Source organism: Arachis duranensis, chromosome 6 (assembly GCF_000817695.3).
Source record: "Arachis duranensis cultivar V14167 chromosome 6, aradu.V14167.gnm2.J7QH, whole genome shotgun sequence".
NCBI lineage: Eukaryota > Viridiplantae > Streptophyta > Magnoliopsida > Fabales > Fabaceae > Arachis > Arachis duranensis.
The window spans coordinates 96,835,758-96,849,694 of record NC_029777.3 but is presented as its reverse complement, the minus strand read 5'-3'; the positions used below and the strand labels follow the sequence as shown (position 1 = coordinate 96,849,694).

The window sequence follows — 13,937 nt, the reverse complement described above, 5'->3', positions numbered from 1 at the left end:
GGTTGCTGCATAAATGGAGACACCGTTAGAGGTCATTATTACTATTTGTAGTTTCTTAGAAATCTTATTAGTAATTATTCATATAATCAACTCATCCATGAACTTAATGATATCTATTACTATTGGAGATTATATCTAGCCAAGAGTAAAGGCCTCTAATTTGAAACATTTGACTAGATATTGACTCTAATTTTTTAGTGGAGTGATAAATAAATTTTTAAAAAGTTAGGTTTTAAATTTGTCATTTTACTCCTATTTTTTGTACCATGCATTTTATGTAATCCCTCGTGGTGGCATAGAAATTCTTGATGTGGTGCGACCATTGATTTATCTTCCATACATTATGTTATATTTTTTCCCGTTTAGTTTGATTTTCTTTTTTATCATCTCCGTCAATCTCCTAGACTCCCATTGCTTTCCCCTCTCTTCTCGGAACTTTTTTTAATTAGTTAAATCCTTTATTTACTAAAATGTGTAATATATAAAATATTTACATTTTTATATTATAGTTACACATTTTGATACATAAAATAAAAAACAAATAAATATAAAAATTAAATACTCTATATCTAAAAAAAATATAGAGAGACAATGAGAATACTAAATAATGTGAACAATGGATATGTTGGATGGTCAATTCAATAAGTATATACATAATTATGTTGATTATTCTTAATTGGATGATTATTTTTTTATTCGATTATTTACTCATACACAGTTAACAATAGTTGGATATTCAATTCACTAGGTGTGCGGATAGTTATCCTAATGTTAAGGTTTATGAGGTAATTTGAGAGTAGAGTATTTTTTTACTTTATTGAGTCAATTTTAAAGCCCATTGTTTATATTGTTTAGAAAAGTTATTGTTTACCTAGCAAAACCAATATCTGAAATATGTTACATCTTTATAGATGTACATATTTAGGATGTTATATATTTGGGATAAAATAAAAAAAAAATTCAGTATATTTGAGACATGTTATGATTTGATTTTTTTATTTTATCTAATATTATTCAAATAATTTAAAAATTAAAAATTATAATTAAATAAAATTATAAAAATTAAATTAACATAATATGATCCAAAATGTTATATCAACGTCTCAAGTTTTGAATTGGTTTTGCACGATGCATTTAAAATGTTAAATTGTTAATTCATTCGTTTTTCCAAAATTTACTTTAAACAGAGCCCTAGTAGAGAATGAACAAAAAATTCTTTCATTCTCTTCCTTCCTAGTCTTCTGTTCTATGAAATTAAAAAAAAAATTTCCTCCCTAAACTTTTTTTGCGTGTCTCGTAATAGGAATTTGTAAACCTTAAGGTATCAAAATGTCACAATCTCAATGAAAGAATAACATACCTTATGCTTGTGTAAGTGGTTGTGGTGGTCCCTCTTTTACGCCGAAGAATATGAAGAAGAAGAAGTTTGACTATAAGACGGCAAGTGTCTCATGAACTTGATGCAGTGGTGCTTGTGCAAGTGATTGTGGTGGCCCCTCTTCTGCGCCAAAGAATAGGAAAAAGAAGAAGTTTGACTACAAGACGGCAAGTGTCTCATGAACTTGACGCAGTGGTGCTTGAGTCTACGATAGAGTGAAATCCTGAGAGATTGTTTCTTCGTTGTTCGTTATGAGAGGTATGTAATTTGTCGTTCTGTTTATGATGATAAATAGTATGCATCTTATGTAAAAAAACTGAAATTGTCCTCGAATTCATGAATGCAGAAGGCTCAATTAAGGTGTGATTATTTTATTTAGGGTGACGAAGTTGTTAATGCAGACTTGTTATTATGTCTTCTAGCACAAATGTGCTGATCCACAAAAGTCTTTACTTGATAGCTCCCCGGCTCATTTGACCTGGAACAATATATGTTCCAAAGACAATTCTCGTCCCAACAAATGGTCTTACATTTTGTAGGCTTTACCCTACTGAATTTGATGCTTCTTCCTATTTGAACAATATACTTTCTTGTTATCCTCTTAAACTCATCCATGATAGCAAATTTCATCCTAAGTTTTAGATGAACTTGGCCAAAAGATGCTGTTGAGTTTCTCTGAAGCCATATATTGTGATTAATATCATATTCATCCTCACAATCGGATGACATTGGATTATGTAAATCTTTAGATTCATACTGATGGTAGTTAGGGTCATAGTCATTGTCATCATCTAAATTAGAGGAATCAAGCTCCACACAGTTGACCAGTGAGAGTTGGCCTCTTATACGATGCTCTTATGTTCTTCTGACTGTTTTTAGATTGTTGGGTGGATACTTTCACTTCATTTTGACTTTGGCTTTATTGTGCTGGTTGAATTCCTAACATATAATTTGTTTGCAAAGTTGGACCCACTACATCGTTAACTCCAGATTCAAGTTGTGTTTGAGCTTCACTTTGGTCTTTGATGAACTTTTGGGATACATTATGGACTTGGACTTAGGCTTCACTTTGCTGTTGGATAGTTTTAGTTGACGTTTGGGGATTGAGATTGTGGCATTGGTTGGTTTGTAGGTACATGCTTGAAAAAAGTTGCTTTTTGGCTTTGTATGCTCTTTGGTTGGTTCTGTTTTTTTCTATTTTCATTGTTACCATCCATTTTTTTTAGTTGGATATTTACGGATTGTCATCTTACTTTTTTTTAAGAGTTTCTTGTGGTATAAATTATTCAACAGAATCAGAAATTGGGTTCGCCTCATCATAGACAACATCTACCACTTGAACTTCCTCAAATAAATTAATAATATGATCCTAATAAACTTGACATAATCTCCCATTCTCAATAGAAAATTTATATATTCGAACTACATCATTGTCAAGCTTAATTAAATGCAAACCATTTGATATGTCATTTTCAGTCCAGTAAAAATTCTTGAAAGAAATATATCCCAAATCCTTAAATAACCCCACCATAAAAAATTTATTAAGAGTTTTGACATTCACCCTTAAAATTACAACAACTTTCTCTCCAACATATTTCAGAACTTCATTCGTGTTTCTCTTAAATCGTCCCTTATGATGATATACAAAAGTTATATGATTTGTCATCTATTTATCGAAAAACCCTCAATTAAACTATAGAACAACTAAAACCTAAATTAACATCAATTACTAATAAACAATATGTTTTAATAAACCATAAACCAAAGTCAACAATTAGCAAGGTGAGGAAGTATTACCTTTGATTGCGTCGCTGCTGAATTACTCTCCTCGTTCGCCTACTACCCTGTGTGTGAATTTCTACCATTCTCCTCCTACCACCTTTGCCTTTAGAATAGAATGAAAACCACGAATTGTAACAAACTCAAATACAAAGACTTCATCAATTCACTCTCATTGTCCATTCTCTTTTAGGATTTTGCTATTCGAAGTAACTTTTGAGAATGAAGAGACGATGTAACTTTTAAAGTTTTTTTCTAATTTAAGAAAATCAATAATTTAACCTTTATTTTTCGTTGTGTCATCGAAATGGTCACGTCACATAATAAGATGTCATTTGGCAATCATTACTGTCGGAAAAAGTCACTAAGATGACAGAAGGATAGAAATGACAACAAAATTTAATATGTACAAATGACTCATTAAAAATTAGAGTGAACATCTATCTATTGTGTGAAAATTCTTACGTATTTTTGTCCATTATTTTCTAAAATTTTAAATTGTCATTTTTTTAATTTAAAACTTTAAATCAATATTTTTTTTCAAAATTGATTACAAACATAATAAACCATATAAATATAATAATATAAGTACGTTTATTTGAATTGAATTAAATTAAATTATTAATTTAAATTATAAAAAATTTATAATTTATAATTTTAAATTATTTAAATAAAATTAAATAAAATAAAAAATAAAATTGAATCAAATCGTAACCTATTTCAGATACACTGATGAATTCTTTTTTGAATTTATATCTACGCATATATAACATATAATTTTTTTTTTTAAGTGTTATACATCTCAGATATACAGTACTCGATTTTTGTGTTTATTTATCTTCTACTCTGTGTATCCGAGATATACAGTATAATGGCAATGTAAAAAAAAATTATTTATAAAAAAAAAGTCNCATATTAATTTATGTGTTAGATTTGTGACACGTGATAAATTTATTTAGAGTCAAATTAGTCTTTGAAAATACACATATAAATTATTTTCATCCCTAAAATTTTTAAAATTAATCAAATTAGTCTTTATATAAATTTTTAATATTTTTAATATTTCTAATTTTAATATTATTATTTAGATCTTAATAAACAAAATTCTCTTTACATAAAAAATAGAGATAATTAACTTATTACAAAATTATTTTGTCATTTGTATTTTAAAATTTTTTTATTTTTAAATTTTAGTTTTTTTTTGTGAAATTTTTTATTTAGATCATTTTATCAAACCATTATTAATTTTATACTTAAAATTTTAATTTTTNCTAAATAAGTATAATAGTGATTTTAAAATTTATAGTTTTTGTTATTATTTAACTTATATGATAGAACTAAAATAATTAAAAATCGATTTGTGGAATCTCTCATTAAATCTTAATATCTTAATGTAGTTTTCTTAATATTATTACTACTTAGTTATCCCCATTTTTTTTGTGTCTTTTCAATCGTTTTTTTTATTTAATTTGTAAAAAATAAATTTGAACTAAAATAAATATAAAAAGATAAAAATGAAAAACTAGTTATAGACTGGACTAAATTTTAGGTGAGATCTAAAAGATTAAAATTTTAAGATAACTACTATATATATATTTAGTAAAATCCAAAAGATTAAAATCTTTAGTATATAATTAAAAATAGTTTGATAAAATTATTTATATAAAAAATTTCACTAGAAAAGAATTAGAATTAAAACATATAAAATCTAAAAATATAAATAAAAAATAATTTGTTTATTAAAGTGTAAAAAATGAGATTAATATAAAATTAGTTGGATTAAGAAATATTAAAAATTTAATATTATAAAAATATAAGAGATTTATATAATAATTAATTTGACCAATTTTAAAATCTTAGAGACGAAAATTATTTAAGTGTCTATTTTTAGAGATTAATTTGATTCTAAATAAAGTTATAAACTTATAATATATTAGACAATATGCGGCACACATGATATGCTACATGTCACTAACTTGACATATCAATCAATCATCTTGTGATATGTGATATTAACTTACTACGTTATTATGTTATATGATATTTAATGTGATACGTCATTATTTAAGTAACAAATTAATTTGATTTATGTTTTATCTTTCAAAAACTAATATGACTAATTTAATCTTTTAGAAACTTATTTAAAGAATGAATAATCTTTTAGGGACAAATTTGAGTATTAACACATAATTTAGTTGGTTATATGTACAAATGCATTTAGGATAAAATATATAATGGACACACTCTTATAAAAAATTTCTATAATCAAAATAAAAAACTTAAAATATTTATAAAAATATTTGTATCTGAATTACGCATGAGAAATAGAAGAGAATTTAGTTGTTTAAAAAAGATTGAGAATTTTAAATTTATAAAGCAAAAAATAGAATAAAGAACTAGTCTAAAAATTTATTTGGGGCATGTGAAATTGTAAATAGCTCCTCAGTCATCACTGAATATGCTCCCCCGGCGCGTAGACCAACAACATATATGAGCTTTCAGGCTTTGACCACTGACCATATCACAACTGCTGAGTGCGCTAACCACCAAAACGCACACAAACATGGCTTCCTCTGCCGAACGCGATAACCCAAGTAACCCCCTTCACTCTCTCTTAACGCTCACATTTTCTCTAATTTTTGCCTATTATTATGATTATGATATTGGTTATTACTTCAAACAGTAATTAAAACGTTATCTTTGTGCATGTATTCATTTGAGTGTAGAACTAAAGCGCAATTCAGAGAATGTGTCACAATTCAGTGATATAGTTCCATTGTGTATTTATTAATGTGTTTTGGGTGTAAAATTCATGCGTATTTTGAATTGTTTTCTACCCCCTCAAATTGCCTAATTATCAAACCTTGACTTGGCCCTTGTTGGTTTTGCAGGATCTGCAAAAAGAGTTGCTGTTGTTGGTGCCGGGGTAAGGTATGTTTTTTCTTCTTCTTTCCTTGGTATCATCAGATATTCTGTTGCTTTTATCGTTTCTATATATCTTTCTACTTAGTTATTTGCTAATTCTTGAACTTATGGGTAGCACAAACGTAAATTGGTATAATAGTTATAATGAATTAAAGTACAAATGGGGGCATTGATAGCATTGTGCCACTTATTGTGTCTAAAATTGAGTTTAAAATGAATGATGAAATGTCATTTCAAGTTGTTTCTTTCTTACTCGCGATAACTAGCACTGTCTAACTTTGTATTGTGGTGGTAGTGGGCTTGCTGCGGCTTACACATTGAAATCACATGGTCTGGATGTCACTGTATTCGAAGCTGAAGCAAGAGCTGGTGGGAGGTTAAAAAGTGTCTCACATGATGGTCTGGTTTGGGATGAGGGAGCTAATACAATGGTAAGTTTACTAGTAGCAAGTGTGCCGAGATACTTAATTAAAAGCTACAATACGTGTTAGCTATGACCCATAGATACTGACTTGGACACTCCACATTACTTTGACATGGGCCCGGATAGACAGACATAGAAAAATCTTAAAATGATAGGACATGGATGCATATGTATATGTTCAAGATTTTATTTTATCAAGTCTCTGCTAAAACTTCTTGAAACATTCTTAAAACATGTCATTTGTGTCGATGCTTGTTTCTACTAAGTTTGTTTCAATAAAGTATCCTTTTCTTGGCATTTTTGAACCCTGGTTTACACTATATCCAATTTCTATTTGAAGTGTCTATGAATTATTTAGAGAAGACATATGGTCAAATACTTATATACCTTTGACATGTGTTGTATGAGTACCTCTGAGTGTCAGACACATGACACCTCACTTAGTTGGTGTGTCTGTGCTTGGTGTATTAGTAATTGTTGATGAAGAAGAAAGAATCATATTTCAGGGTGTGGATTATGAATTATTGAAAAATATTTTTTTAGCTTATATCATCAGTAGATTGAGGATAGAGATAAATAGAAGTGTATTGAATTGGGAGTTCCCTGCAATGTATTCTGAAGAAAATCCGGGGAAACTCTGCACAGAACCTATAGGGTACAAAGAAGAAGAGTTATAAACTTATAAATAATCGTAACTCCTTGCTAACTAATCGGTTCTAACTTCTAACAAACTACTCCTAAGTAACTATGTGTCCTTACATATGAACATGAAGCATACTACCTAGCAATTTGGTCTCTATAAAGTTTCACAACTTTGATCTTTGCATCAATAATTATTTATGTGGACTTGTTTGAAGAGCACATTTTGTTTTAGAGGAGGGCTTGTAAGTTGTATGTTGTAATTAGTTTAATTTGTTCTACACATGCTTCAATGCCAGAAGTTCTTACTATTTCGTTGTAAATTTGTTTGCATTGTGCAGACTGCAAGTGAATTGGAGGTTAAAGAATTGATTGAAGCTCTTGGCCTTCAAGGAAAGCAACAGTTTGTAAGAATCTTCTATCTTGGAAAATTAAACGTACAAGAATACAATTTCATATTACTAAGCCTCTCTTTCATTTATCTTTGACTGCTGGCCTCTTTCTAATCTCTATCTATTTGAGCCTCAGTTCTTTGACTTAATTTTGGTTTTGTTGTTGGAATTGGAACTTCAATAATATTTATTGAATCTTTATTCTGGTTATAAATGATATTCTTTTTATCATTACAGCCAAACTCACAGCATAAGCGCTATATTGCAAAAAACGGTAAACCGGTTCTGGTATGTCTTGCATACAAGTTTTGGTTTTCTAAATTATTGGTTTCTTTTTCAACTACTATAACTGTTAAATGGGTTTCCGTGCTTTTTAGCTATCTATTTCTCACAATTAAGTATGAAATGTGGTAACATTTTCAATAAGGTACCAACAAATCCTGCTGCACTACTGAAGACGCAACTCCTGTCTGCACGCTCAAAGGTTCCTTTCCCAGAACATACCTAAGGATCTTCCTGCTTCCAAGCTTATGGAATTTTAACTGTCATGTTCTTGCAACATTTTGTATAGTAGTAATGCTACCTACATATACTAACAACACACACACACACACAAACACACACACACAAACACACACACACACACTCACAAACACACACACACATTTTTTAATATCATTTGATACGCACTGTAACATTTTACAAAGTGTTCAGATTTGGTGAAGTCTTTGTGTATCTTTTTTCTTTTTTAATTTGTTTGGCAGCTGTCAGAATATTTTCCAATTTCGCAAAATGTAGTTTAATAGTTTAAGTAAATCATGAATCTCAAGACTAAAATCAATCTGAGGGTTTGGGATATGCATGGTATATTAGTTACCTTTGGTGGCACTAGCTCTGGGATGTGCCAAGTATGTCCAAAAAGAGATATAAGGTTACAAGCTCAAAAAGTAGACCGATGGTGTGACTATTGGTACAGAAAACACTGATGCGCCTCCACGCAGATGAACACTAGTTATTTCGCTGTCATACATATTCTTTAGAACTCAAAAATATCCGATACGAACTCTGTCCTTATCTAATACCTTCAACAGGTTTGCTCATGCTAACTATCCTAGGCTGTTTCCTAGATTGGTGAAGACCAGGTGTAGGTCTTAGTTTCCTTCAATATTTTTCAATCAAACCAAACAATAGTTTATAGCTCAACGCCTCAACCTACCTGGCACACAGCAGATTTTCCCAACCCCTAATATGCAGGTATTTAATGTTAGTCTTCTCTGTGTTCACAATTACTTTTCAACATTCAACATCTCATGAACTTGAGCTTTCATCATCTGATGTTTGCACATTTTATATATATTTCATTCTCGCAATTGTTTGCAGATGAAAAGTTCTTGCTTGCTCTCTCTAAGAATTCCAAACTTGGGAATGAGATGCACTCTACGACATTGAAACCTAAGTTAGAAAATAAGATAAAGTTCTAGACATAATTTGGATGAGGGAGTGATTTATATAGAAGATAAATTAGAGCTTATTTTTTTGCTGTCCTTTTATTTCTATTGGTGATGTTGATTACCTGCTCGAAATATAGCTGGTAAAACCTAGTCATGTATTCACCATTAAAAATATATAAGCTTGCCTGCTGATTTTCTAGAATTTGCAGATCCAGCTAATTTTTGAACCATTTATGTGGAAGAGAAGTGACCCCTCTAGAGTGTGCGATGAAAATTACACAGAAAGGTGTGATAATCTAAGTTATTCACATCAAGTTCTATAGAAGACCCTTGCTTTTTCTGTACCTTTTTTTTAACAGATTTCTCTATACTTTATATTGTACCATATGTCGAAAATTGTATCCTATGATGACCTTTTATTTTCTTTCTTCCAGTGTTGGTAGTTTCTTTGAACGTCATTTTGGGCAAGAGGTATACACCACATGGCATTACCATCACCCACATTTAATTTTTCTGCTAATTTCTAACATGTTAAATGCTTACTGTGCATACAATTCCTGGTGCATAGTATTCTTTACATGGACTGATGAGGCTTTTGTCTTCCTATAACAAATTGTTTGAAGGTCGTGGACTATCTTATTGATCCTTTTGTAGGTGGTACAAGTGCAGCAGATCCGGAATCTCTTTCTGTGAGTTCATTCTCAGAATTTGAAATATTTCCACAGTAGTTCATATTTCAGGCTTTTCAATATGAATTTGGTTGTAACTGATTTTGGATATAATGTCTTAGTCTGTTGTTCTTCAAATTCTATAATTTATATACCAAGGAATTAGTTGACTACATAGAAACTAGGCAGTCGTAGGAATTAGTTGTATACTCTCCTAGAAAATTATCACTTATATATAATATATATAATACACACTTCAATATCAATAGGAGCAAGCTTTTGTTCTCTCTCTCTCTCCCCCCTATTTCTTAATCTTTTCAACACATACTGACTAATGGTGTCCTAAAAATAAATCACGTGACTACTGCGTTCAAACAGAACATTTGCGCAATCACAAGCATGATAGCATGGAAACTTGGTCCAAATGCTGGTCAAACCTTAAGATTTTATAATTTAACCAGTTGGGATAGTAAAAGCTTTAATTGCCCTATCTTTTGAGTTTTTGAATCTAATTTGCTTCCTTCATATATTTCAAACAGATATTGCATACTTTCCCAGAGCTATGGGATTTGGAGAAGAGGTATTACAGTTGCATGTAGTGCTGTTAAATTAAAAACTAATGGAGTCAACGATGCCTGATATTTTTAGCTCAAAACTACTATATTCTAGTTGATATTTTCCTTTGAAATCAATATAATATGAATTATAGAGTCCTGACTCCCTCTCAGCTGTATACTGGTTCCAAACTCATTGATGTATATTAAAGAATATAATAAGGAATGGCTATAATAATTTTTTTGATATGACAAAGTTGTGTCCTCATTGCACCAGGGACCTGGTGAACTATCTGAATCATTTTTGCCATATATGTGCAAAAGCGATGACTCTTTCTCTGTAGGCAATTTCAAATTCATGTTTATTTGTTCATTTATATTCCATGTATTTATAATGTTCAACTGTGGCTTTTCAGCCTTTTTGCACTTTAGTAGACTTAGTTGCACCCAAACTGTTGACTATATAGATTAGCCAAGTGGTAAGTGCTCAATTCAAAATAACAAACAATCTGATTTAGAACATCATTTTTATTTATATATTTTGAGTAATGTGTACCCTATACGTTTCAGGTTCGGCTCCATTATAGCTGGAGCTTTTAAGTCAAAGTTATTTTCTAAACCGGATAAAACTAGTCAAAGGAAGGTAAAGGTCGCATCAAGAAAAGACAAGCACAAGCGTGGTTCATTTTCTTTCTTGGGTGGGATGCAGGTATTGACTCATTGTGCAAATATTTCTTCTCTACGGAAAAATGGGGGGAAACAAACAAACAAACTTGTGTTTTGCCTGATTAGAGACATAACATTGAATATCAAATTTGTATGTTTAGCAACGTCTCTTCCCTCATTATATAATTTTATCCAGTGCAGACACTGACTGATGCATTGTGCAAAGAGCTCGGTCAAGATGACCTTAAATTAAATTCAAAGGTTTTGACATTAGCGTACAATCATGATGGAAGTTCTTCATCACAAAATTGGTCTATTTCTTGTGCTTCCAACCAAAACATAGAAGCTGTTGATGCTGTAATTATGACGGTTAGTATGGTTTTTTTTCATTGTTATCACTTTTTACTTTGGCATTGATATCCCATTAGGTGAGGTTAGGTTTATACATAAAATGTTATATTGGTCTACCATAAGCCATGTGTGCAGTTAAACTATTAAAATCTAAATATTGTTTAAATATTTTTCACTTAATAATTTTCCTTAGCTTCCCTCTTCCTCCTTTCGAAGTTTGGTAAATAGGTCAAAAAAGGGAAGTCAGGGAAAGGCTTATCTGCTATAAAAGGAAAGAAAAACTTTCATTTTGTTGAGCACAATGCTGGTAATTTTATTTCATTACACATTTTTTGTGGAACTTATTACACATTGTAAGTTGTTACTTTTATTGTACTTAGGCTCCCCTATGTAATGTCAAAGAGATGAAGATCACAAAAAGGGCAACCCCGTTCCCACTTAATTTTCTTCCTGAGGTACACAATATTTTTCAAGTTGACCTGCACTTCGGTTAGTTCACTTCAAGTTTTAATGTTGAGTGTATATAGGGTGACATCTTATGCTCTTCTTTCACCATTACAACTTGGTCAGGCTTATCACAGTGTGTTATAGCCTAGCAAAATCCATTTGCTTGTGAATTTGAATGCTTACCATGTTTTAATTGGAGTTTGTGCATCATCTATATTTTAGAGGATGTTTCCATAAATATTAACTAATTAGATTGTGCCTTTACTACCTTCCATTTGTTAGAGTTTTCCAAAAGTATCTCACAATTCTTATTGTAGGTGACCTATGTGCCACTCTCAGTCATAATCACCACCTTTAGAAAGGAGAATGTTAAGAGACCCCTTGAGGGATTTGGAGTTCTTGTTCCTTCAAAAGAGCAACAAAATGGTTTAAAAACTCTTGGTACTTCTTCCATAAGTCTATTCCTCAATCAAACCTCAATAGCCTAAAATATTTTCTGACATGTCTGATTAATAATTTTTCTCAACAGGTACACTTTTTTCCTCTATGATGTTTCCAGATCGTGCACCCAGTGATTTACATCTCTACACCACCTTTGTAGGGGGGACAAGAAACACAGATCTCGCAAAAGCTTCAACGTACTTTATATCATAGTTATAATCATATGTTTCTGGAAAACCGCATATATTCTTTTCTTTTTCTCTCCTTTTTGCCTACTCATTCTTGTTCACTGCAGTGACGAGCTTAAGAGCATTGTGACTTCTGACCTGAGAAACTTGTTGGGAGCAGAGGGAGAGCCCACATTTGTCAAGTATGTTATGTCATCGATTTCTTTTTGGTGTAAACTCTACTTAGTGTTCTTACATGTTACATTTAATGGCAGCCATTTCTATTGGAGCAAAGGCTTTCCTTTGTATGGGCGTAACTATGCATCAGTTCTTCAAGCTATTGACAAAATGGAAAAGGATCTTCCTGGATTTTTCTATGCAGGTAACTTCTTTTGGTAAAGATTTGATTGTGAAAGTATAATTTCTACCAATTGTAAAAGAAATGATTTCTAATTTACCGTTGGTATAATTATTCAACTATGTAATTTATGGTTGGTAAATCATTGCTTGCATTCACAAGTTTATGGTGGCTCTAACCTAAACTAAACATGGAAATTTTTGTTGAGGTCAGATGAAGCCACAAGTGCATTTATGCAAAGTTGTAAATGCTAAAATTCTATGAAGATCTCTTCTATCCAATTCTTGTAAGGATAAGATCATATAAAACTGGGCATTAAGCTAACTTTCCTAAGGTTTAGTGAAATTCATCATGATTCTGTTTGTCCAGGTTTGTGTTGTCATATTTATAGAAATATTAGTGTTATATTTTACAAAATATAAGAGGGTATTGGGTGTATGTTGTAAAAGATAGAAGAGAGTCAGTTAAATTTTACCAGATCTCAAGAGAGGCGAGCATAATTTTCCCTATAAAAATTGATGAGTATGTACAATAATTTAAATTCTGATTTGCTTTAAATGAATATATTGGCAGGTAACCACAAAGGTGGGCTCTCAGTTGGCAAAGCGATAGCCTCAGGTTGTAAAGCAGCTGATCTTGTTATCACTTACCTCAACTCTTCTTCAGAGAACAACATAGTACCTGATAAATGATTGTCATGAGTTGTATGCTTTCTTTTTACGACTATGCTGCGTATATATAAAACTCAGCTACTAGTATAAAATACATGTTGGAATACATATACATGTTAAAAATAAATTAAATCATATATGTATTCATATACAAATAATTGATGACTAATTTTAGTGGCTGATTTTTGTATACGAATAACATTTTTGTTCTTTTTATCATAATGGTTTTATTAATTAACCCTATTTAGCTTTTATGAACATTGTAATAATTAATGCTCTTAATAAATAGTCCCTTTTTTAATTGAGGAAGGGAAGTTACAAGGGAAGTTCATTCTAATGCAATCATTTATATAAGCATGAATTATGACGAAATACAAATTGAGCTTAAACTTTTACCATACTTTTATTATCGATAAAATTTGATCAAGAAAAAAAGTAAAAATTGAGAATTGATTATTTTACTCAACAATTAGCCAATAACGAAAGAGCAAGAGGAAGAGAGAAATATGTTTTGGTTTATTGAAGAGCGAAACAAAAATTTTAAGAGAAAAATAATATTAGACTAATTGCTGGCAGAAAAATTAATTTCCTAGATTGGAAGAAAGAGAATACATTATATTTACTCC

General features: G+C 30.7%; 1 protein-coding gene across 1 annotated transcript; it reads left to right on the top strand.

Moving 5' to 3' along the window:
- The first annotated feature begins 5,577 nt into the window (after positions 1-5,577).
- On the top strand, positions 5,578-13,634 carry LOC107494840 (protoporphyrinogen oxidase 2). The gene is made up of 18 exons (XM_016115873.3): positions 5,578-5,751; positions 6,049-6,088; positions 6,378-6,513; positions 7,487-7,552; positions 7,775-7,825; positions 7,965-8,021; positions 9,198-9,274; positions 9,423-9,459; positions 9,612-9,677; positions 10,196-10,236; positions 10,781-10,919; positions 11,078-11,245; positions 11,608-11,682; positions 11,992-12,115; positions 12,204-12,312; positions 12,411-12,485; positions 12,558-12,664; positions 13,214-13,634. The coding sequence occupies exons 1-18, from the start codon at positions 5,721-5,723 to the stop codon at positions 13,330-13,332; spliced, it is 1,518 nt and encodes a 505-aa protein (XP_015971359.1). The 5' UTR covers positions 5,578-5,720; the 3' UTR covers positions 13,333-13,634.
- Positions 13,635-13,937: the final 303 nt, after the last annotated feature.

Coding starts and splice junctions, on each gene's coding strand:
- LOC107494840 (XM_016115873.3), top strand. CDS start 5,721: ATGGCTTCCTCTGCCGAACGCGATAACCCAA. Junction 10,237..10,780: donor CTATGGGATTTGGAGAAGAG/GTATTACAGTTG, acceptor TATACGTTTCAG/GTTCGGCTCCATTATAGCTG. Junction 12,313..12,410: donor GATCTCGCAAAAGCTTCAAC/GTACTTTATATC, acceptor TGTTCACTGCAG/TGACGAGCTTAAGAGCATTG.